This window comes from Entamoeba invadens (genome assembly GCF_000330505.1).
Source record: "Entamoeba invadens IP1 unplaced genomic scaffold scaff_1105074725543, whole genome shotgun sequence".
In the NCBI taxonomy this organism is placed as follows: Eukaryota; Evosea; order Mastigamoebida; family Endamoebidae; genus Entamoeba; species Entamoeba invadens.
This window is the reverse complement of record NW_004191832.1, coordinates 458,374-482,828: the sequence shown is the minus strand read 5'-3', so window position 1 is coordinate 482,828 and position 24,455 is coordinate 458,374. Positions and strand designations below refer to the sequence as shown.

Here is a 24,455-nt window from a genome sequence, read left to right as displayed (position 1 = left end):
ACTTCCGTATTAACAATTTCTTTACGTTTATTGTTGTCACACTTAACAGTAAACACATACATGTTATTGTAATTGGAAATGCAAACATTTGTATATCAAAAAACGAAATTGAAATGATTTGAGAAATATCTTGCTCAGAAAAATAATTTTAAGGAAAATAAAAAATAAATAAAATTGGAATATTTAATAGGTTTATAATTATGTTTGTTTAGATGTTAAAAATAAATAATATTTTATTTTTATTTTGTGGTTATTTTTTCAATAATTGAAAAATTACTAAAAATTGTTATGCACACATATAACATTTTTATTAAAAACGTTTTAAACAAACAAAAGTATCAAAAATAACGACAATTAACACGTGAACACAATCAAGCAATTTTCATGTTAATCAGAGTAGCAGCATGATGTACATATTCGTCAGTATTCGACAGATTCATATATTTTCATATGTATTTTGAAATTTTGACATGTTATTTGGCTTTTGGAATATCGAATTGGTCATAATTGTTGATGTTGATTCACTAAATATTAGATAAATCAACACATTTACCACAACATATATTGTCAACTAAATAATTATATTTAACAACAATACGGCGTTTTGAATTTGGAATCAGTCCAAACAACCCATTTCCACATTCACTTTGTATTCATTTCATTTTTAAGCGGTTGTAAAAAACGCGTTGTAAAATACACGTTTAATATTGTATATTAGACTTAGCATAATTGTACGTAAATATTTTCTAGCTTTATTAATAAATAAAGCCACATATAATGCTCAATTGCAAATTGTATTAAATAAGCAGATAAAATAATTTGAATATACAATAAAATACATCATCGTTTATAACAAACCAAATATAGTAAATGTTGTTCAGAAAAATGTATTGTAAATAAATATTTAACAAGTCAGCACTTGAAAAAAGAATTGAGTTTCGTTATATAAAATGCTGTTAATACCAAAATATTTGAATGAAATATTTTGAGATATAAGACTCCAATACAATACATAATTGGCAGTATAAATACCATTTTGAATTGTCCAGTAGCTGGTCGACTGCATGTCCAATCCATTTTAGTTTATACTTTTTGTGTAAATATATATTTAATATTTCACAATTAAGTTAAATAGCATCGTACAAACTGTTTTTTCAGTTTATAAACACTTATTTTGTATCAAATCATAATTGTTCTTGTTTATTTCCTTTATTTTTTTATTTTGAACTTATTTTATTAATATAAATTTATATTTATAAAATTTCATTGTTATTTATTTTTCATGTTAATGATTTCCTTTCAGATATTTTTTTGATTTTTAATTCACACTTTCATGTTATTTTATTGTTTTGGAAAAAAAACACATTTTTTGATTTATGATAAAAATAAATAAAAATAAAATCTATTTGTTATTATAAATTACAGTTATTCAATTTTATATATTTTTCCTTTAACAGTCAAAAGGAAAAAACAATTAGAGTCATTCTCTAAACGTTGTCCTTTCCTCAAACATCGTCCCTTTTGCAATAATAAATACACAAAAAATCTTTAAAAAATTGGAAATAAGGTAATAAATCATAAAAACGGTAAAAAAAACTGAAACAATGTTTTTCTGGCGTTTCGAAAAATTTCCCGATATATTTCAGTTATTAATATTTAAAAACTGAGGGACAACGTTCAGAATAACTCTATGTTGTATATTTTAACTGGTTTTCATAAAAGCCAAATCAAGCATCAAAAGTTAATAAAAGATGTGTTTTACTTTCAAACTGTTTGGTGCTGTGTTTCGATAGGTATTATCTTCTTTTTGGTCGTGCATAATAGTCAGATATATCCATTGCAGTTTTACTATATTCATATTGAAAAACTACATAAATGCGCTCGAGGTGAAGATAACGCATATTCAACAACACATAGTTAGTTAATATATCCATTTTGTATTTTCATAATTCCTTCCTAATTATTTTAAAATGTTCAAATTGAAAAAAGCACAAAATGATGAAAACAAAACACAATTTAATGGAATCCAAGAAATTGCAATCGATAAACAAGGCGATTGCTTTTAAAGTAATTTATTATATTCACTTGGAACATATCGTGAATGTGATTAGGTATGTTACAATTAAATGAAGATTGTTTACTACAAAGAAAACAGCAACACTGGGTGTGACAAATGGTATAATGGTATTATCTAAAGCGGTGCTGTCTACAATATAAAAAAGGTGCTTAAGTTGATATGGTAATAGAGGGAGTTGTGTTACATATGCTTTTGGTATTATTTTGACACAACAAACAATGATTATATTGATGTTAATTAACTTGCTGAAAAATGCAAACTGTTTCGACCTACGGCTAGTGGTTGTGCCTACCCGGCTGCATTTTAAGCAATCAATATAGATTTATTGAACTACGAGGAGAATTATTTGAGTTGTGTTAAACCCGTTTTAAAAATATAAAATGTAATGTCAAGGGTAGCTATAACGAAGATGTCGAATTTTGAACAAGAAATGATAAATAATGTGTCATCAATATTACATTTGACAAGTGCAACACGTGTTCAGAGTATGAATATGCCGAGTAGTAAGATGTGTATCATCAAAATAAAAATTTCATATTCACAAAATGTTGTGAGTTGTGTTATAATTTTACAGATATTATACAATATAATTTGATATATCAAACGTTCCCCTATTTATAAAATGAAATTTAATTCCAAGTCGTACAATTCAAAACCACAGAAGTGCAATGAATGCACTTCAAGTAACAAAAATAAACCAAATGGTGATGAGTGTCTTTTCACGACAACTGAACAATTCTCAATATGTTGTATTGAGAACACAATACTCTCATTTCTTAATAATCTTTGCATCAATGTTGTTTAATTACTTTATAACAAATATATTGATTTCTTTACTAACAACAATAGTACGTTAATTCAATGAACTTATTATTTTTTAACATAATAAAACAAACCAAAAAAATTTTAAAATTAAACATGGGATGCCTGATGTTGGAATCCAAAAGGGTGTTTGTTGTCATTTAATCATCTTACTTGAGTTCTCTTGAGTCGATCACACAAACAGGGACAAGTCGTTTTAAGCAATACCCGAAGATGTATGTGACCAACTTTCGAAAAGTGAACTCCACTCTTCAAAAAGTGTAAAAATGAAAGATACACTCGATCATTTTTTGAACATTCTTTTATAACTACTTTGTGTTGGAATAAGAGTATTGGTGTCTATGGGAGTTTATTACAGGCATTATAAAGTGAAGAACTTACAATCAGCAATTACATCTTAGTGTGTGGGTCTTACAAATTTTGCACCATCAACAATACCTTTATTTTTGACACTGTTTGAAGGCAACAAATGAAAAGAAATCGATATAGTCATCACCATCATCCAAACTATCGGGTCCATCTTCTGTTCTAAATAACCAAAAGCACTGAAAGAAAGTATTTTGATTGTAAATTTCTGTTTCATAGATTATACTTTAGAACCAAAAGGAAAGTTTTTGAAATATTCAACCACTTAAAAAACAACAAAATCACTCCAAAAACGTTGATTTGCTCGACAATCTTAAACGCCTGGTCAGTGCCACATAGAAGAAAAAAGGTGTCTAAAAGGTTAAACTCTTCTTGTTACTTTATCTGAAATATTGGACAAAAAGAACAAATTGTGAAAAGCCAGTTCGACTAATTCACAAATGACTTTCTTCACACTAAGTACCTCAATGGACAACTAGGGTTTCCTGAAATGAAGACAGAAATGAAAACTTATTGGTCAAAGCGCGAGAACGTCATTTGAACTCATAAGTCCATCGAGAGGTCTTTACAGCTGTTATGGGAGCGGAGATTGTGTCGATGGGTAACAACGGATCTTAAAAATGAACTTAAAAAGAGAAGTCTTTAAATTAGTGGTGCGACTTTTTCGTTTTTTTTACTGAAAATAAATCGAAAATAGTACAACAAACCATTTAATAATGTTGTTTAGAGTTGTGATTATATTTTTTTCGGATATACCATGTTTTAAATTAATCATTAACAAAAGTTTTTAATACTCTTTCAATGTGTTAGCAATTCTTGTTATTTGTATTATTTTACTTGGAATATTCCCCAAAATCTTTTTTGATAATTTCATAATCATAGTTTGTAATATATTTACATCGTGATGAAAGACGTCCGGTAGATATATAGTATGCAAATTTGTAGGGTTGTGTTAATTCTTGGCTTGTAAATATGCTTTCGTTAAAAGCACTCATCTATGATAACAACAAAGGAATAATTATCAGAACTTTTCTTGTTTTATTTGATTAAGCACTTCAGGCGACATATATTTTGGAGTAACAACTCCCTTTGTGAATATTATGTTCTTAATCAACACATTGACATTTTGTGATGACCCAAAATCAGTCAATTTAGCATTTGTATCAATTGCTTTTTAAATGAAAACATCAAGATATCATCAGACTTGATATCTCATTGTACAATATCCCGCTGTGTTAAAATAGAGTAACCCATTTGCGGCATCATATATTGACTTAATGTAATACTTATCCACGACTATTTTAGCCTTTTTTGTTTTATCAAATCGTTTTAATAACCACAGGTCGCAATTAGTTGACTGTAGATATTTTGTTAGGTATAAACACAACACTATAATAGTAGACAAATTCATTTTAAATTTGTTTGATTTAGCTACTTTCTTCTTGAATTAGTCGACTTTTATTTTATCATTTCTAAACTCTTTCATCTTATTAATGGCAACTTCTATACCTCTTAATTTCCCTTAATAAATTACACCAAACAAATATTCATTATTTTTCCTTATCAATCGACTTGTCTGGGTCAAATGCAGTCTTGATCTCCTTCTCATCATTTTTTATATTGTAAAGTTGGGACTTTATCCCTTTCTTTAAACTAGCCGAAACCAACACGATATTATCTTCAATTCATGAGTAATTTAGCGCTAAAAAACCTCAAATTCTATTGATTTTTTTTTAAATTGTCACAATTATAGCATCAGTTAAAACGTAATATTTTGTGTAAAAATGAACATTGTACAGAGTGCTAAGCATGAGTTTTATCAACACATAGATCACAACCGCAACTAATGCAAATTGATAAAAGGAAACACAGCATGCTCACTTAAAATTGACAAGTGTTTCAAGTGTTTGAATAGGTTTTTTGGTGGGTGTACAATATATGTTTTGGAACAGGACAACACAAACATGTAGAAAGTTTTCGAGTCAGTCAACTGGCAACACATTTGTTGAGATACTTTTTGGAAATAAATAGGTGTTTCAAATGCAGTACTATTGGTAAGTGTGAAAAATCAATTTGTCTTTGTTTCAAGTGCGAAAAATATAACAGCTTATTGGTTAATGAAAACAAATACTAATGTCTCGATATAACACTTTCGAGTTGTTCGGTTGATAGGAATTGCAATGAATGCAATAGTTACCATCAGTTAAGAAAGTATTTATGTTTAATGCTAAAATTAAAAACTTCACCTTTGTAAAACAACAAATTTTAATGTACAAATAAAAATCTAAAAATTCAAATTTGTAAAATACAAACACAAAATATTTGTAGTGTATTGTTGTGACATGCACTTATAGTTACAATTGACCAAAAAAACATAGACAAATTAATTCTAAGAAGTAAAAATAATAGTTTTAACATTGTAATTAAAAAAACTATTATTAAAATGTATTTAAGTGCCTTAGTATTATATGTTAAACTTATTCACGTCGTTTTTAGACTTTGTGTTTAAGGTAATTAATAATAAATAAATTTTTCTGACTAAAATATAATTTTTGATTATTACTTATATTTTAACAAATATTTAATTAATAAGTTAATTATTATTGCAAAATATTTTCTCGCTTCAGTGGAATATTTTTTAATTATTTTTGTTTGTAAAAAACGTGAGTTTATTATTGAATTTTTTGTATCGACCCAGTTCGAATAAGCCCATAATATGAACCATTATTTAAATTCATTCTGACTAAAAATCATATACGTACTACAACACAATAATCCATGTCGAACCTAATACCTTTCTCTGATTTGTTTCTAATAAGGAGTAAAAAAGAAAAAAACACAAAATTTAAAGTGTGCAAAAACGTCCATTATATTTTATCAAAAGTTAAAAATAATAAACCAAAGAGAAAGTTATTTCACAAATAATTGATTGTCTTTACTTTTAAAATAAGAAGCATCCAAATTATATCAAAGTCACTGATAATCATTGAAATTGTTTATGCTGTTTCAATGATTTCAATTTCAGTTGTCAAACAAAACTGAAATTTTGTCTTCTGTCAAAATAATTTGAAATAACGCATTTCGGTTGTGTAAAACATGAAAAAAGTCAAAGTGATAGTGAATCAAGACTGTGATGCCAAATTCATTTTTGAAAATTGTGCCGAACTTGAAAAAAACGACCTTTTTTAAAATTTTTTAATGAACTGGAAATAGTGCTTATTTAAAACAAAACTAGTTGAAGTAGTAATACCAGATAGTAGTGAAGTTAATACACAATGTTATTAAACTAACTTGAATTCAACTTGAATTGTGTTGAAAAAAAATTTCACATATACCAGACCATTTTTGTGACTCTTGTTCTAGTTTTAAAATAATTATAGAAATTCACAAGATGGTCAATAACTTAAATGCCGTTGCCGACAAAACACAAAAACTACTGGTTTTTTTTGGTGTTATGTAATAGAGTGATTGAACATAAATATTATAAACTTAATAATATTTGAAGAGAAATTGATAAAAAATTAATGGACTATTAAAAACACGATTAATTAAAAAACAATATAAAAAATACTTTTCAAAAATTATGGTCAGAGTTTATATTTTATAAAAAATATAATTCAACAAAAGAAGTTAAAAACATATACAGTCATTATTCGATATAAGGGTTATTTGATATAAGGATTTATTCGATATAAGAGAGAAAAATAAGAGGAAGCCCTTATATCGAATAATAGAAAAAAAAAATAAAAAAAAGATATTTATGTGTTTGCTTTTTGTTGGTTATTTCATTATAAAAACTTAAAATGGTAATAATTGGATTAATTTGTCACTAAGTTAAAAAGTCAAATAAAATAATATAAAAACCATGTTTTATTATATTTTTAATTAAACATTTTTATTAAAATAAACAAAATAATAAATTTATAATAAAAATAGATAAACAAGTAAATTTTATTTAGAAATAATACAATGAATGTATTTGCATTCTTTCAAAAAGAATACTTTCCTTGACAACTACGATTCATTCCGTTCATTAACATTTACAGGAATGTCTTCATTTTCAGGTTCAATATTATGTAATCTTTTTTGTAATTCAAAAATTGTTTTATCTATTTGCTCTTTTTGGACAATAAGCGTCTCAATATTTTCTTTGATATCTTCAACTTCTTTTTCGTTTATTTTTAACAAAGTATTCGTGTCGTTGTTATACTCTTCATTCGTCATTGAAGCGGGTATATTTTCTCCTTCAAATTCCCAGTCATAATGAGGATCAATAATTTCGTCATAGTCTTCAAAGCAATTGCGAAACCCAGCGTGTTCCCAACAATTGGTTATTGTCATCTTAGTCACTTTATCCCAAGCATTTACACAAATCTCAATTGCGTTACCAACTGTGAAAGTAGGCAACATTCTCTTGAGGTTTACCGAACTTAATACAACATCCATAAAAAGGCGATGGTAATGCCTCTTAAAAGACATAATTATACCGGCATCATCTGGTTGATATTTGGATGTTGAATTTTCAGGAAGGAAAGTGAGAACTATATGCCTCAAACCAGTGAGTTCATATACGAAACAATTCTTTTGATCCTTGCCTTTAAACTCGTATCTCTCGTCAAGATCAAAAAGTTCGTTATTTGTTTTCAACGTCAAAGTGTGGCTGGGACAATTGTCAACTATTAAAAGAATAGTTCTATTTGGAGTTAAGCGATCAATTTCGTCATCCCAGGATTTCAACCAATAATGAAAGATATAAGTGGTCATCCATGATTTTTTCTGGTTGATGTATATTGTTTTAAAGATAGTAAGGTGAGGGTCTTTAAACCATCTTGGGTTTTTTGTTGGTCCGATAACCAAAAGAGGTCTTTTCTCTCCCACGAGAGAAGTACAAATCATTAAAGAAATACGAGCTTTTGACACTTTATAACCACTCTTCTGTGAATCATCAAGTGTCCTTTCGGGCAAAGCCATATAATACAAACCAGTTTCATCGGCGTTGTATACATCTTCTTTGGGGAACTCATTAACAACCTTTAACAGTTCTTCGAAAAGAGGACGAACCTTTACCAAATCTACAGAAGCCGCTTCTCCATGAGTTTTGTACATTTTAAAATTGTTTCTCTTGCAAAAATTTTGGGCCCATCCAATAGAAGCACCTTGGTGAATAGTATCTGAGTGTTCTTGAATAAAACATCTGGCTTGGGAAACCAACATAAAATAATCAATTGGTATTCCCGCTTCACGAACTTCATGAAACCAATTGATCATTGCTTCCTCAAGTTCCGGGTTCTGTGGTTTTCTTATTCGTTTATACGAGGATGGAAAGTTTATCAATGTTTCTTTAGAAATTGAACGCAAATGATAAACTTGCTTTGGAGAAATTACTATTTTTAGTTGTTGTCTTACAACTTCGATTACTTTCTGTGTATTTTGATAAAGATCAATTAATTCAATAATTTTTATTTTGTCTTGTAACATCAATGATGTTCTCGTTTTAACACGTTTGGATTGCATTAAAACTTAATGATTTAACAGATTTATTTGAAGTTTTAAGTCGAAACAAAGTTAGATACAAAAGTTTTATTTATTATGTTAATTGTGTTAATATATTTGTCTTTGTTTTTTTGATATATTATAAAATTTATTATTCATTTAAGATAAAAATAATTGCCAATTGTTTTCAAGACATAGGCAAAGTGTTTATTTTGGTTAAAAAAAAATTAAAAATAAAAAAAAATATTTTTGTGACAAAAAACAAACCGAGGTATTTATTTGTTAATTATACAATTCCTCATTTTTTCCCTTATATCGAATAACATTGGTACATGGTATTCCCTTATATCGAATAATGACTGTATCTTTATTTAAAATTACTTGTTTTTTTGTTATTTCCTTTCCTTTTGAGTAAAAATAATTAACAATTTAAAACAAGAAAATTGTGTAATTAAATAATATTATCAGGGCAGACCTTTTTCACCCTCACCCCGTCTAAATATAGAATTTATTTACTATATTTTATAATTTTATAATTATAATTATAGTAAGTGGGCGTTTTCGATAATATTAGGTCTGGTTCCCGAATTCAAGAAATGCCGAAAATTCACCTAGAGTTAGTGGAAACTAAGTGAGACGGAGCATTGAAAAGAAGGCTCTGAAGACACACTTAAACAGTCTGTTTGTGCACCGTTTCACCCACTTTCCAAGTCCTCCCTTGGCGCGGATCCCCCCTGACCCCCGCTTGCGGGGGGGAATCACATCCGCGTCCACACAGTACTGACAGGGAAAGTGGGTGACATGGGGACGCACAAACAGTGGCTGAAAAGTGGACTCCCTTCAAAAAACACTCGCGGCAAATATTTTATTTTGGTAAACGGGGTGAAGGTGGGAAAGGTCTGCCCCAATATTATCATAGAATGGTTAAATCAAAGAAATCAATTGTTTATAAAAAGATTTATAATTATAAAACATAAAAATGTAATAAATAATAATTATTTTCAACAAAAACAAACACTCAACAAAATTGCAATCTCTATATAATAAATTTCAACATTATCCAACTAAAAATAATATACATATGTCAATTTGCTCTAAAAATAAAATAAAATTGATTTTTAAATAAAATGAGTGTTGAATTGAATTTAAAAAATACTTCCTTAGAACTTTTTTGTTGTGTTACTTGTTTGTTAAAATATCAAAATAATAATTATAACAATAAATATGTTATTGTTTATCATTTTTTTTTATTTTTACATCAAAAATTTTTTATGATTGTAAAAGTTGTATAAAATTTGGAATTCAATTGTTTATTCATTTTTTGTTTGATTACAACTATATTCTGAATATTAATATTGTTTAATCGTGTTTTTTGATAGACAATTTAATATTTTTTTCTTGACTTTTAGAATAACAGAGTAGTATGAAAATCATGTTGACTCGTCACTCGGGACCTTTCCCTCCGGTCAGGTCAACCTCGTTGAGGGGGCTCCGCTTGGTTCCACCCCCTTTCGCCAACATAATTATCAGTTATTAAAGTACTCCAGGTTCGCGTTTTCAACGCTCTCATCCTTCGTACTTTTTTTCTACTTTATATATATTAATAAATAAAACTCCTGCTTGAAAAAAAAACAGGGTAACTATTGAAAAAAATAATACGGCTATTTATAACCCAATTTGAGATTAAAATTATTTTAGGAACGCTTTTTGTACTTTTATTATTTTTTATTTTATAAAAATGCAAACCAAAGTTGTACAGAACGAAGTTTCTCAGACTTGTAAAGTCATATATGATGATTCAAACAATATTGTACTTGAAACTGGAAATGATTTAATATCTCATTTTAAAAATAAAATTCTAACTACTTGTAAACATATTATTAAAATAAATGGTCATGATGAAGATTTATATTATAATGAAGTATCCAAAGAAATATTTATCTTAAAACCAACTGGTTTAAGAAGTATAAACCAAGTTGTGCTAAAAATAATAAAACATGGAACGCTTATAAAATTAAAGTTAAATGCGAGCTTTATGAAATTATTCCAAAAGATAAAAATAAACCAAAGCGAATTATGAAAACTAAAACAATTTCATTTAGTACTAGTTTATTTGATAATCCATTTGATAAAACAATAGCTGAATGGATTAAGAAAGATTAATTATAATGTTTAATATTTTTATCTACATCATCATCTGAAAACTTGTTAGATTGTATATAATATTGTAATAATGGAATTACAAATCCTTTAATAACTCTTTCAGTATTATATTCTAATTTATTAAAACGTTCTATTAATTCTTTATTTTTAGCTTTTATTTCTTCAATTTCATGTAGTTTTACTCCGACTATGTTGTTAAATTTTACTCCTTATTACGTCGTTAACTTGTGTCGTGAATACATTGGTAAAACGTTTTTCACCTATTCTTACTCTCTTTTTAATAATTTCTAGTTTACCTTTATTTTTACAAAATACATAACCCTTAATGTAAATACTAGCATTCAAATCTTTAGTGTCGTTATTATTCACATCAGGATGTTTGTCGATATATCTGTTTATTTCTTTAATACATCTTCTTAATTCCTCAAATTCATCCATGTTATAATTTTGGTTATTTTTATCTCTTTCTTGTATATGATTTTGGGTTTTATTATTTGTTACTTCATCTACTTCATCATCTTTATTTTTACTCTCTTCAACCTTTTGTTTTAACAACGAAGTCGGAACACGTAGTGGCGTCTCAGATGCAGCAAAGCTCAACGAATCAGATGAGTTCTTTGTAGAGAAATATTTATTCATGTTATTTAATAAGTCCATTTATAAGACATAAAAATACCAAAAATAACATACCGGGATATATCAGGGATATATGTGGAATATGTGTGGGAATTATATGTATAACATGTTAAAAATATGTATAAACTATGTTTAATATTAAACTTAACATGATTTCAACTTAATGGGACATATATGTCAATATTATGCTAAATGCAAGTATTATGTAAAACATATTAACATATTTGTTGGAATTTTGTTAATTCTTTTCTTAGTAATTTTATAATTATTAGGTAACAATTTGACAATAACCGTTGTTTTAGCTGTCTTATTAATATTTAATTCTAAATATATTTCTTGTAATATATCTTTCGCTTCTTTAACTGTATTATCTTTAGTAATTCTTTGTTTAATTAAATCTTCAGCATTATTTGAAATTATATTATTATATAATACTTCCTTTTTCATTTTACATTCTTTTTAATTCAAAGCTTTCATTTTATCTTCTCCTAATTTTTCATAATATTGTTTTATAGATGGATATGTATTGTTAATAATTTCTAAATCAAATTTGTTCTTAATTGGATCTTTAATTAAATTAATGTATAATTCAGCATAATTTATATATGTTACACGAGTATTTATTAATTTGAATTTATCTTCTTCATGATTTTCAAATATATTATTAATATTATTATCAACTTCAGTTTTAGATTTATACATTTTTTCTAACATTTCTTTATTTAATTTATAACAACAAATTGCTAAATTATTTAATTTAAATATTTCATTATCCAAATAAATATAATTTTTAAATATATCATGTTCTTCTCGATATGCATTTTGACTAATCTTTGACATGATTTCTTTATTAATATCTTCTTTAACTTCCAAATCTAATCTATTGTAATTTTCAATAAACTTCTCGGCTTTAATCAAATCCTTGTTTAAATTATCTTTCTTTTCTGTTAAAGATGTTGTGTAAATAAATGTCAATTCATTTTTATGAGGATTGCAATCTAAATGTTGTCTTCCAATAATTTGTAATAATTCAGTTGAAATATCAAACATGATATTGGATTTAACATTATTAATAACAAATGTTTTAGCACAAGTACTATAAAAATCACAACCAGCTGAATAAGCCTTAGTACAAAATGTAAATCGTTTATTATTTTTAGCATAAGCATTTTTATAATTGGTGTTTACAACTCTTCCAAAATAATCCAAATGTTCAGTATCATCTATTATTTCATCTATTTTCAGACTTCCTATTTCATAATTAGTATTATATTTCTTATTAAAATTATTAATCTTATTAACATTATCAATATTATTACTAATTAAAATATTAACATCATTTTTATCTAATCCTGATTTATAACACATTTTAAGAATAGAACTGATAGAATTGATAAATAAAACTATTTCTTTAGCTTCAATTCCATTTTTCTTTTCTTAAATACCAGATTTACATGTTTTTAAATAATTAATTTTATACTCAAGAGGATTGTTTGATTTTTTAAATTTAATAATATAATCGTTTGTATTTGTCGCAAAATTATAAGACATGTTTTCAGAATGGTCAGCCTTCGGCATGAGCTTCTCTTCAAAATATATTGTTTCTGGGACGATACTTCAATCTGAGGCACAAAGTGCTGATTCGTTATTAATCCATTTAAATTCATAATAAGGTAAATTTGATAATTGTGGTAATAGTTCGATATATTTATCAGGAATTAGAGTGGCAGATAAGTAAGTAACACGTTGTAAACCAGATAATGCATTTAAGGATCTCGTTAATGTATTTAATTTAAAAGAAGAATCAGATAGAATAAATTGAAATTCATCTACAATTATTCTAAATCTGTTTATATTTAGAATATTTTCAATTAATTTATAGAAAGAATCATATGTTACTAATATTTTGGGATTAGGATTACAATATGATTAATCACATATCGTTTCTTTATCGTTAGAACCTTCTTTAACAAAAAGAAGACCTCTATGTTGTTTCATTTTAGATTCTAACATTCCGATTTTAGGAGAACATATAATTGAAGGATATTTGGAAACTATCGCAAAATGAGTTCCTCCAACATTGGGTAAAACTTTATTTAAAATACCATTTGGAAAATTAAATCCTTCTATTTCAGAAAAATATTTGCTCCATAAGGAATCTCAATAATTGTTTTATTTAAAGTTGCAACTTTAATTTGCATTTTTATAAAATTAAAAATAATAAAAGTTCGGAAATTGTTCCTAAAATACTTTTAATCTCAAATTCGCCGTACTATTTTTTCAATAGTTACCCTGTTCTTTTTTTTCAAGCAGGAGTTTTATTTATTAATATATATAAAGTAGAAAAAAAGTACGAAGGATGAGAGCGTTGAAAACGCGAACCTGGAGTATTTAAGGGATTCATGAGGATTGTTAATTTTTCTGAGGATGGTAAATATCTTAAACATAATTCCTTTCAATTTAGATTTTTTTGCCTAAGATCAAAAAGGTATATTTTGAAACACGTGATTTTCTTTAAAAATGCTATTTATGGATTTTTTGAAAGATGATTCTTTCAGTTGATTTTTACAAAAAATAATCTATTTCTATTTTCTGATTTACCACAAGACTAACCTTGGTTTATATGAAAACATTTGACAGACATTTAAATTATCGAAAAAGTCGATTTTTTAATCAAAATCACAAAACAAATTAATCAAACAATTTTTAATTTTTTTACAAAAATAATTTATTATAAATCAATTCATGATATTTCAAACAATAAAAAATGATAGCAAATAACATATTAATAACGTATACTCTATGCGATGACAATTTCTGTATTTGCGCAAATTCAAAACGCGAGGTTTTGGATATCGATGAAACAACGATTGATAAATAAACAAATTTTTAAAATAAAATCATTTTTGTTTTAAACGGTTTTATTTATATTTCAAAACATATACACACAAGAAATATATGTTTATATTATTTTTTTTATTATACAATATTAATTCTCAATAGAAATGTGTTTCTTTTATTAATCAATTTTATATATTAATTGGCGTTTTTGTTGTGTTTTGACGATTTTTGATATAATCAATTATCAAAACCCACTTTATGAAAATTCTTTGATAATTTTAAATATAGAATTTTAAATCAATAGTGGCAGTGCTATAAATATCTCTGAGGATGGTAAGTCGTGTAACAAACAGACATTATCAACACAGACTTAAACATCTAAGAAGTGAAATGACGTGTTCCCATATTCAAAAATAGTAACTTACTCAATATACATTTCAGACAGATGTAAAAGTGTAAACTTTCTATTTCTGTCATCCTCAGAAAATAATTGCCATCCTCAGAACTGTAAATCTGTTTAAAACACAAGTTAATATCAAAATGAAACAATCATATTAAATTATACACAATATGATTAACTTTGTTATTATAATAAATTTGAATAATTGCATAAATTACAAAAATATTTATAAATTTGTTATTTTAAAATTACATTTTTATTAAATCAGTGTTTTCGACTTTTTCAATTTTCATTTTGATTATCAATTTATTGCAAATATTCAAAAAACGAACACAACGATAATTGAATTATTTACTTGGTATGAATTGTTCTTTATTACCAAAATATAAACCACTTGATAAATAATCATCTACAAATTTTTGAAAATGACTGAAAGTAAGTTTACCAAGTACTTTTGGTATTTCTTCGTTCTGATTAATTAAAATTGAATAAATATAAAAAAGTACAAATCGACCACAATCTGTTCCATTCTCTTGGCTAACAACATCAGTAATTAATATTGCATTTTCAATTTTGTGTTTTTCAATCGAAAATCCCGTAAGACAAGAAAAAAATGTTTTTATTTTGTCCAAATAATAAATTTGCGTATTGAAATTGTATTTTTCAATTCCAAGACTATCCACGATAAATGATTCAAATCCATCATCATGTTTATGTAAAATTAATAGAGACCAATGACCATTTGTACGTAGACCGGAGAATAAAGGGAAAAATATGTATTTTTGGTTTAAATAACAATCCAAGTTTCTGTGACTGTTTATTAAGGAATTATCATTATTTGTTTTGTCAAATGTATTAAAAATGCTTTCAAAGAAAAATGTAGATGCTACAATAGAATTATCAATGTGTACATAATTCAAAATTTGAGATGATAGACACAAGATGTCGTCATCATTTAATTTTCCGTTTTTAACACGATAAATTGGATCTGTCTCTATAAATGTTTCTGTTTCATTACATAAAAACGTTTTTTTATCCAAATCAAATGAAATATCACTAACATTATCATTGCAGTCTATTATTTGGTTGGTTTTCTGTGTTTCCTCTATTAAAGACTTACAACTTGATAATTGTGTATTATTTATTATTGATATTTCATTTTCTACTGACTTGTGACTATTGTTATTCGTTTGACATGTTTTCCCGATTAAATGGTGTATATCTTCAATAGAAGTTTTGAGTGAAGAAAATTCCCTTTTTAAAAATAACAAATTTTCATCTGTTCTTTGTACCGTTTGTCGCATATTTTCTTCACTGAACAAATTGAAATAATAATTTTCAACTTTTTCTTTTTTTCTTTTTAATAATTCACTTGAAAATTTATCAATTTCACTCAATTTAAATTCGGGAATAGAATTGTCAATTTGACTATTTTTTGACTTTTTAATAAAATTATTCAAAATTGAATCATTGTCAATCGTCTCATACTTTGATATTTCATTCAGGTTGTCCATTTCTTTCTCAATAAATACATACAATTCTTCATCGTTATGTTTAAAAGATGGAATTGTTTTAGAAAAATCAATAACTGGTTTTCTTGGCAATAAAAAATTATAACAAGTTAATGCAATTCTGACGAGATAGCCAAAGTCTTCTTTGTTGAATCCAAAAACTGATCTAAAAATACGAAATTGATTTGTCAAAGACGCAAAAACGTGTTCCACGACATTCCTTGACTTGGAATGGACTTTGTTAAACTTGTGATAAAAATCACGTTTTTCTTCGCATATTTCACTTTTTGCGTTTTTAATTGGAACATCCATATAATCTTCATCTTTTCTCAAATATCCCAAATCTCCCAAAATAAATTCACCGGGTTTAACCATTGATCTGTTACAACTGTGCAATTTTGAATCGTTTATTGAACCTTCACAAACATTTGAATCTAAAACAAATCCTTGTACGTTCACTTTAATTTCAAATTTCATTCCCGAACCATTTATTTTTTTGGAATACAATTTTTTTTCTCTCACTTTTCCATTTTTTGTTAAAATACAATTTGAAGCTGTTGTTTTAGAATCGATTGCCCAGTAACTGTTAATTAATTCTGGCATTATTTTCAAATCTTTAACTTTTTTACCAAGTGCAAATGGAATCAACACATTTGGACTATTTCCCAATTTAACTACCATTTTTTCATAAATTGTCTCGCCAAAGTGATTCTTAAAGTCGTGGTATTGTTTAGATACATAATTTGACATATTCTTTTTCATTCTCAAAATGTATTCTTCCTCTGTTTCTATTCTTTTCATTTTTTCGAAACACACTTCCCCTCGTTTTGAAAAATGACAAAACCTTTCTAAACGCAATAACACAAAAGTCAACAAATAGTTTAATCCGAATCTCAGTATAACTAAAACGAGAAATGTCAAAGATTTGTATGAAAGTGACGCATTTTTATTTCTTTTTCCTAAAATTGCAGATTTTTCCACTGAAAAATAACAACACTTTCTAACATTTGGAAAACCCACAAAAGTAACTTGCGACGATGTAATCAGTTTGTAATACTTTTCAAATTCGCATTTACTCATTCCAATATAAAAATAGTAACTTTCATCATTTTCTGCAATTTCGTCCATTATTTCTTTATTTTGAATGTTATCACATTCATCTTCAAGTGTTTCACCAGAAATTGAAAATAAATTGCAATTTTCTAGTTTTGTGTAATTGTTGTATTTTTCTTCTTTTGAAATGACAGTCAAAGGCGGGCAAAAACAATTACTCAACACAAACAAATCATCTGGTTCAATAACATGTTCGTCATCAAAAGGCATTTTATCATAAGCAATTTGTTTTTGTGTAAGCACATAATCTATTTGAGGAATTGTTTGAGTTGCTAATTTATATTTTTTCTTTTTTCTTGATCCTTTTTTATCTTTTTCGTTTTTTGAACATTCTTTAATTTTTTTTTCTTTATGTTTGTTTGCTTAGTTTTTTTGTCGATAAAATCTTTTTCAACATTTTCACTTTTTTTAATTGATATTTTTGTATTTTTTTGTTGTTTTATTGAAGATTTAACAATTTTTTCGGATATTGTTTTTTCGATTTTTTCATTGTTACGTACATTCACTTTCGGTTCTGTTTTACTAGGAACTAAAGAAGGAAATTCAACTAAATCGAAATCAAAATCATCTTTAAATGGATTTTTAAAAATCTTTTGTGTTGGCAAGTTTCTTTTCATTGAAATACAAGTTTTAACAAACAACTATAAATAATATGAATACTATTTTTTGTTTATTAGATAAAATTACATTTATATTCGACAATAACACATTTTATTTATTTCACTGATCAATTAATATAATTTATTAAACAAAATTAACATTAAAATATAGCGTTTCAAATTAATTTGCATATTGAAATAATGAAAATGCCAACTCGTCTTTGATAATTTTAAATATAGAATTTTAAATCAATAGTGGCAGTGCTATAAATATCTCTGAGGATGGTAAGTCGTGTAACAAACAGACTTTATCAACACAGACTTAAACATCTAAGAAGTGAAATGACGTGTTCCCATATTCAAAAATAGTAACTTACTCAATATACATTTCAGATAGATGTAAAAGTGTAAACTTTCTATTTCTGTCATCCTCAGAAAATAATTGCCATCCTCAGAACTGTAAATCTGTTTAAAACACAAGTTAATATCAAAATGAAATATTCTTTTTAAAATATACACAATATGATTAACTTTGTTATTACAATAAATTTGAATAATTGCATAAATTACAAAAATATTTATAAATTTGTTTTTTTAAAAATGCATTTTTATTAAATCAGTGTTTTCGACTTTTTCAATTTTCATTTTGATTATCAAACAATTATCAATTTAAATGTAAATTTTAATTATTATGTTATAAAGACGGATTCGGAAATAATTTCAATAAGTATATAATCATAATATGAACACGTTTAATTCATGTTTTGTTATTTCCCGTCTCAAGTTCGCGAGATATAATTATTGTTTTTGTTTACTGATTATTGTGGCGATTTTTTGATTGTATTTAATTTTTTGGCATTTATGACAAATTATTACCATAATTTAAAATTGAACTTTGACTTGAAATATTAAGTTTAAATTATAACTTGAGTTATGAGAGTGGGCCTTATGGGGAACTGACCCTTATGGATTTGATTTTTGTATCCTCAGAAAAATATTTTTTAATAAGGATAGCTTTAATCCTGAGGATACACCTTATCCTCAAGAAACCCTTTAATAACTGAAAATTATGTTGGCGAAAGGGGGTGGAGCCAAGCGGAGCCCCCTCAACGAGGTTGACCTGACCGGAGGGAAAGGTCCCGAGTGACGAGGTAACCAAATTTTGATACTACTTTCTTTATTTTGAATATTTTAATTAAAATATTATTAATAATAAATAAACATTTAATTAAAATAATACTACAGCAAATTTGTTTTGTTGTCGAATAAAATAGGTTTTTCTATTATTGATTGTTGAACTTGGTTTTGGTGAAACAGTTATTTTTGAAGTTAAACGCATTAAATAACAATTTAAAATAGCATTGAAGAGTCATTACACTTAATATGGGTGCGCCGATTGCTGATGGAAGTATGAAGGAATGTTTAATGAGCGACTTAATGCTGTTTTGAAAAAGGTGAAAAAGTAGAAGATCCGTATTATTTTGTTTATATATAAAAGCCACACCATTTTGTATGCCTGTACAACAGGAGAAAGCCACTATGGGCCGATAGTATCGGACATGCTTTTGTTGCAGCTGCATTAATATCAAAGAGATACATCAATGCTAACTTCTTGCCAAACAATCAATTGGTGATCTTGGTGTTGGTGAAACGGGTATTATTTAAAAGTTGGCTCAAAAAATAGCAAATGATGTTCCTTTGAAGTTACAGTACACAGTCGTTGTACTTAATGTGGGTGCACTGATAGCTAGTGGCAATACAGAGAGCAGATGAGTCCTTCAAAATAGTTATCAGGGGATGTTTTGAAATAAGTGAAAGAGTCGAAGATTTTTATAATTCTGTTCATTTATTAAATCCACACCATTTTGGGTGCTGGCGCAACAAAAGAAAGTGTGATAAATGTTGCGAACATACTAAACTAATGTTGTTAAAAAGGAACCTGTGGTGCATTGGAGAAAAAACCGACATTTGAAAAACAATTTTAAATAGGTTTGAATTTTTCAAACTCGGTTATCATAAGAGTTGAATAAGGGCTACTATGAACTGATAATTATTAACTCGGCTGTTGTGGCTAGCGAAGAGCTTAATACACTTGCACAGCAAATAGAAGACATGAAACACAAGGCGGAGACAATAGTAAATCTTGAAGTTGTCGCAGACTTCGAAAAACCAGACAAAAGAGACATCGGTGCTGTTGTTGGAAATAACCACACAACTAATTTAAGACGTGGTAGGAGTATGGACGCGTATTCTTAAAAAGCACATACAGCGTTGTTCTATTTGAAAAAAAAATCGCACCAACAAGTTTAATGTGTTGCTGCTAGTGTTTAATGGCTGGGAGTCTCACGGATAGAAAAGATAAACAGTTGACTTCAAGAACACATTCTTTGACTGTTTGTATGTCTTGGCACCTTGTTCACATGTTATCAACTCAGTCTACATTGAAAAATTTCGTTTTTCAAGTTATCGCATTCATCCCATTATATGTCAAATTCGGTTTTTGTTTTTACAATTTGAATGAAATGTTTTTGTCTCTTATGGTCTTGACCTTAATTTGTTAAGATATCTGGACGTTTTTGTCAATATTTTTATCTCATACTGTTATATTAAAAACAATTTTCTCATCTTTTCTTTTGATTAATTGGAGTTTTGCGTGGTCTTTTTATGTTGATCAAGTTAAGTTTAAATTTTTAATATAAAGTCTTAGTATTTTTGTTTCATTACTTTAATACTATCATCGTCATAATTTGTATAGTCAACTTGTTTTTCAACAGTTTAAATTCGGCATTCAACTCCTTGATCTTATTTGGCATTCAAGTCGAAAATTATATCTTTCTTTTTCTCAATGGTTAGTAGATCAAAATGGACTGTCAAGTCATTTATTATAAACAATCTTGTTATTTTTTTCTAATCCAATATTAAACCTTCGAATTTAGTTTTTTTTAATTCTTTTTGGCGATTTATTGATCAAAATATCAATATAATATCTGATGACATGTTTATTATAAAATTAAAAATAATATTGAAACTAAAACAATTAAATGACAAATTATACTTCAGTTGAAACTCTTTCGCAACTTTCACCACCTTCTTCACTGCTTTTAGAAAATAAATCACAATTTAAGATATAATCAACAACTTTTTCTATATTTAAATAAACTACGAATACAAAGTCTGAAGTATCAAATTATCGGAATTTTTTTTGTTATATTTTTTAATTTATATCAATGTTTATTTTTTACAACAATTTATTGATTGATTAATTTACAAAATTTCTTTCAATTTAGAATTTTGTGCCTGAGATAGAAAAGGTATATTTGAAACACAAGTTTTTAATTAAAAATAATAATAAAAACATAATAAATAAAACCAAAATCAAACAACGATTAAATAAATTAAAAATACGCAACATTAGAACATATTTGAGTTTTAATTAAAGATACTCTTTTTTAAAATCCAGTTGTTTAAATTTGTTAAAACCCAACATAAATTAATTTAAAAATTTAAAGTGTTGAGTCGAATTGATGGGTTTTACAAGATGATACTTTAAACTAATGGGACGTTAATGTTGTTTCCAAATCATGAAAATAACATTTTCACAATACAATTCCTTCGACATACTATATTTTTTTCAAATTAACATTTGGTCCGAATCGTCATTCACTGATTACATTAACGTAAATGCTGTCTCTTATTTGTCATTTCAAAGTTTAGTATTAACTTACACAAACCAAATATTTTTCAAAATAATTCGATCAATCGAAGTTTTACAAAATGTCAGTAAATTAGAAGAAACGCTATTTGTAAAAATGGTGCCATTAAATCACTGAATTATCCTTTAACTGTCTTTGTACTTGGAAAAAATCTTTAAGTTCAAAAATAATTTTGACAATATAAATGTCAAAAAATATATATTTCAAAGGCAAGTCGGGTTTTACAATTACACATGACCAAATGTTATTTAACTTTCAAAAAACACAATATATAATTTTCAATATAGTGCATTTGCACTTTGTATTGAACTTACAAAATTTACATTACTGAAGAGTGTGACGCAAGTTGGAAAAATTTGTTTTAATGGGTGTGTCATGTTAAGAGAAATAAATATTCCAATTTCAGTTATTTCAATTAGCAGATAGTGCTTTTCAAAATATTAAAGTTATTCAATTTTAAATATACCACAAAGTGTGACTTTAATAATAAACGAGTGCTTTTCTTGGTGCTGTTAATTGCTCAGTACAGAAATCCCAAGTGATATTGTTATAATTGTAAAATTCACGTTTTGTTACTGCAAATCGATAAGAGACGTAGTTATACACCAAAAATACAAGGCTTGGCATGTTCATGTTTATGTATGTAAATAATTTAGTCGTGTTGAATTGGAAAATAAATTTGGAATAATTGTATATAAAAGTTTTAAAAGATGTCAAAATTTGAAAGACATTGTATTACCTGTTTGTGTTTCGAGAATCTGAAATTAAACATTTGACGAAAGTACAAACGTTTATACGAAAAATATAAAAAAAGCAAGTGTGGGAAAATGAATATAATACAATTTAATATTTATATCATATTAAATTTTTTAAAATATAATTTTAAATGATAATAATAATATTATTTGTGTTTGTGGGTAAAATGATCACCCTTAAAATTGTATTATAAATATCATACAACTCTTGTATGAATCGTGAATATATACAAGAGTATATATATATATATATATATATATATATATATATATATATATATATATATACAAAATATAATACAAGCTTAAAGATGAAATTAAATATATTGAAAAATTTCAAAATAAGTTACATTTTATTCTTTAATATTGAAAGACTCTCTGTTACATTTAAAAGAGTTCATCACTAAAATACAAATTAGTGAAAATTTTGTTTTCGACTAAAATGAAACAAATGACATTAACACTGTATTTTGTTTTTATAAAAATAAATATCGATTTGGTAAGTGTTTCAAAATGTTTTACATTGTAAAGAACTTTTCTCATATTAAGTTTGATATTTAAAAAATTGGTTATGAAAATATTTTAGTGACCATAGAAGTCACCAATTCTGCCTGTGAGCAAATAGTGATTGTTACGCACATGCCATTCCAAACTTAGATAAAAATTGAGAGATCATATGTTACAGTGTTATCTTATACGAAGACGATCCGCAAAGAAATGTGGACGACTTCTATTTTGATATGTTTGTTCATTTTGGAGAGTTTTCAAAAGCTACAATTGGGTTAAATGCCAAAGTCCAAAATGGTCTATCTGTTTTTTAAGGTTAAATTTTACACTCAACGACACAAAGTATTTAACAGAACATCCTGAAAAGTTTATTACATTTTATATTCCTTTTGAAAAATATGGTACATTAACACAACCCATTTGTTACTCAACTTTTAAAATGAAGTATATGGCGTTAAATGTTAAATTCAATAGTTCTTTGAAAGTATTGATTGATGCAACTGTTAATGGAAATATAAATTATTTACAAAAGTATAATATAATATTTAAACAATAAAATTACTTGAGGTGTATTTAAGGGTAGAATATAAGACGAATTGTTTAATAAATGATTAATACTTAAACGATGACTTATTTTTGAATGTTTGATTCAATATTTTGTTCTGGTATATCATCAAAATCAAATTCAAACTTCTTGAGACCCCAACCGACATCTATTTCACCCATTCCATCACATACAATTGATGGTCTATACCTTCTTCTATCATATGACACAGCCAGCAAGAAGTGCCCATTCTTTGTGAAAAATATTATTTTCTTATCAGCCAAATACCCACATCCCATGACATCTCCATTCTTAAATCTTTCAGTTATATCTTCTCCTGTTCCTTTCATGTTGTACATCTTTCCATCATCCGAGTGCATTCCAACAGCGCCTTCTTTCCACCCAACATGATTTCTACAAATTGGAAGGTTCAAATTTGTTTCTGAAACGCCCATTGAGACTACCATAGAACGTCCAACATCTTTTGCTACAATTTCTTGTAAAGCGACTTCAAAGTAATAAATTGGAGTTCTTTCAAAAACGACTGATGTTTTGGTGTGCTTCACAAAAACGTGTTCTTTGCTGCGCCAAAATCCAGTTGAGTGAATTGCCTCTTTGCCATTTGTCTTCTTTGTAAACGTGCTTTTCTGTTGTACAAACGACATTTCTGGCTCGACGTAAAATTGAAGGTTTTTAAATGTTTTCTGAAGCTTTTTGAGAAGCCTGGTATATGTGACTGTTGTGTGGTTCTCAATATCACAAGTGTTGGTGTGGAACATGTTGCTCAATGATTCAATGGTATTGTCATCTGCGTCTTTGCTGAATGTTGTTTCTTTGTGATCAGAAGTATATTCACTTTGTTTTACAAGTGTAGATGGTGTATTTAATACTACAGTTTTAATTCGGCGACATCTT

At 26.9% G+C, this 24,455-nt stretch overlaps 1 protein-coding gene across 1 annotated transcript; it reads right to left on the bottom strand.

The window, feature by feature from the left end:
* Positions 1-23,626: 23,626 nt before the first annotated feature.
* Positions 23,627-24,319, bottom strand: EIN_282460 (hypothetical protein; the record flags this gene model as incomplete). Its single annotated transcript, XM_004185163.1, has 1 exon — positions 23,627-24,319. One exon carries the CDS (start codon positions 24,317-24,319, stop codon positions 23,627-23,629), a length of 693 nt encoding a protein of 230 aa, XP_004185211.1.
* Between the last annotated feature and the right edge of the window lie 136 nt (positions 24,320-24,455).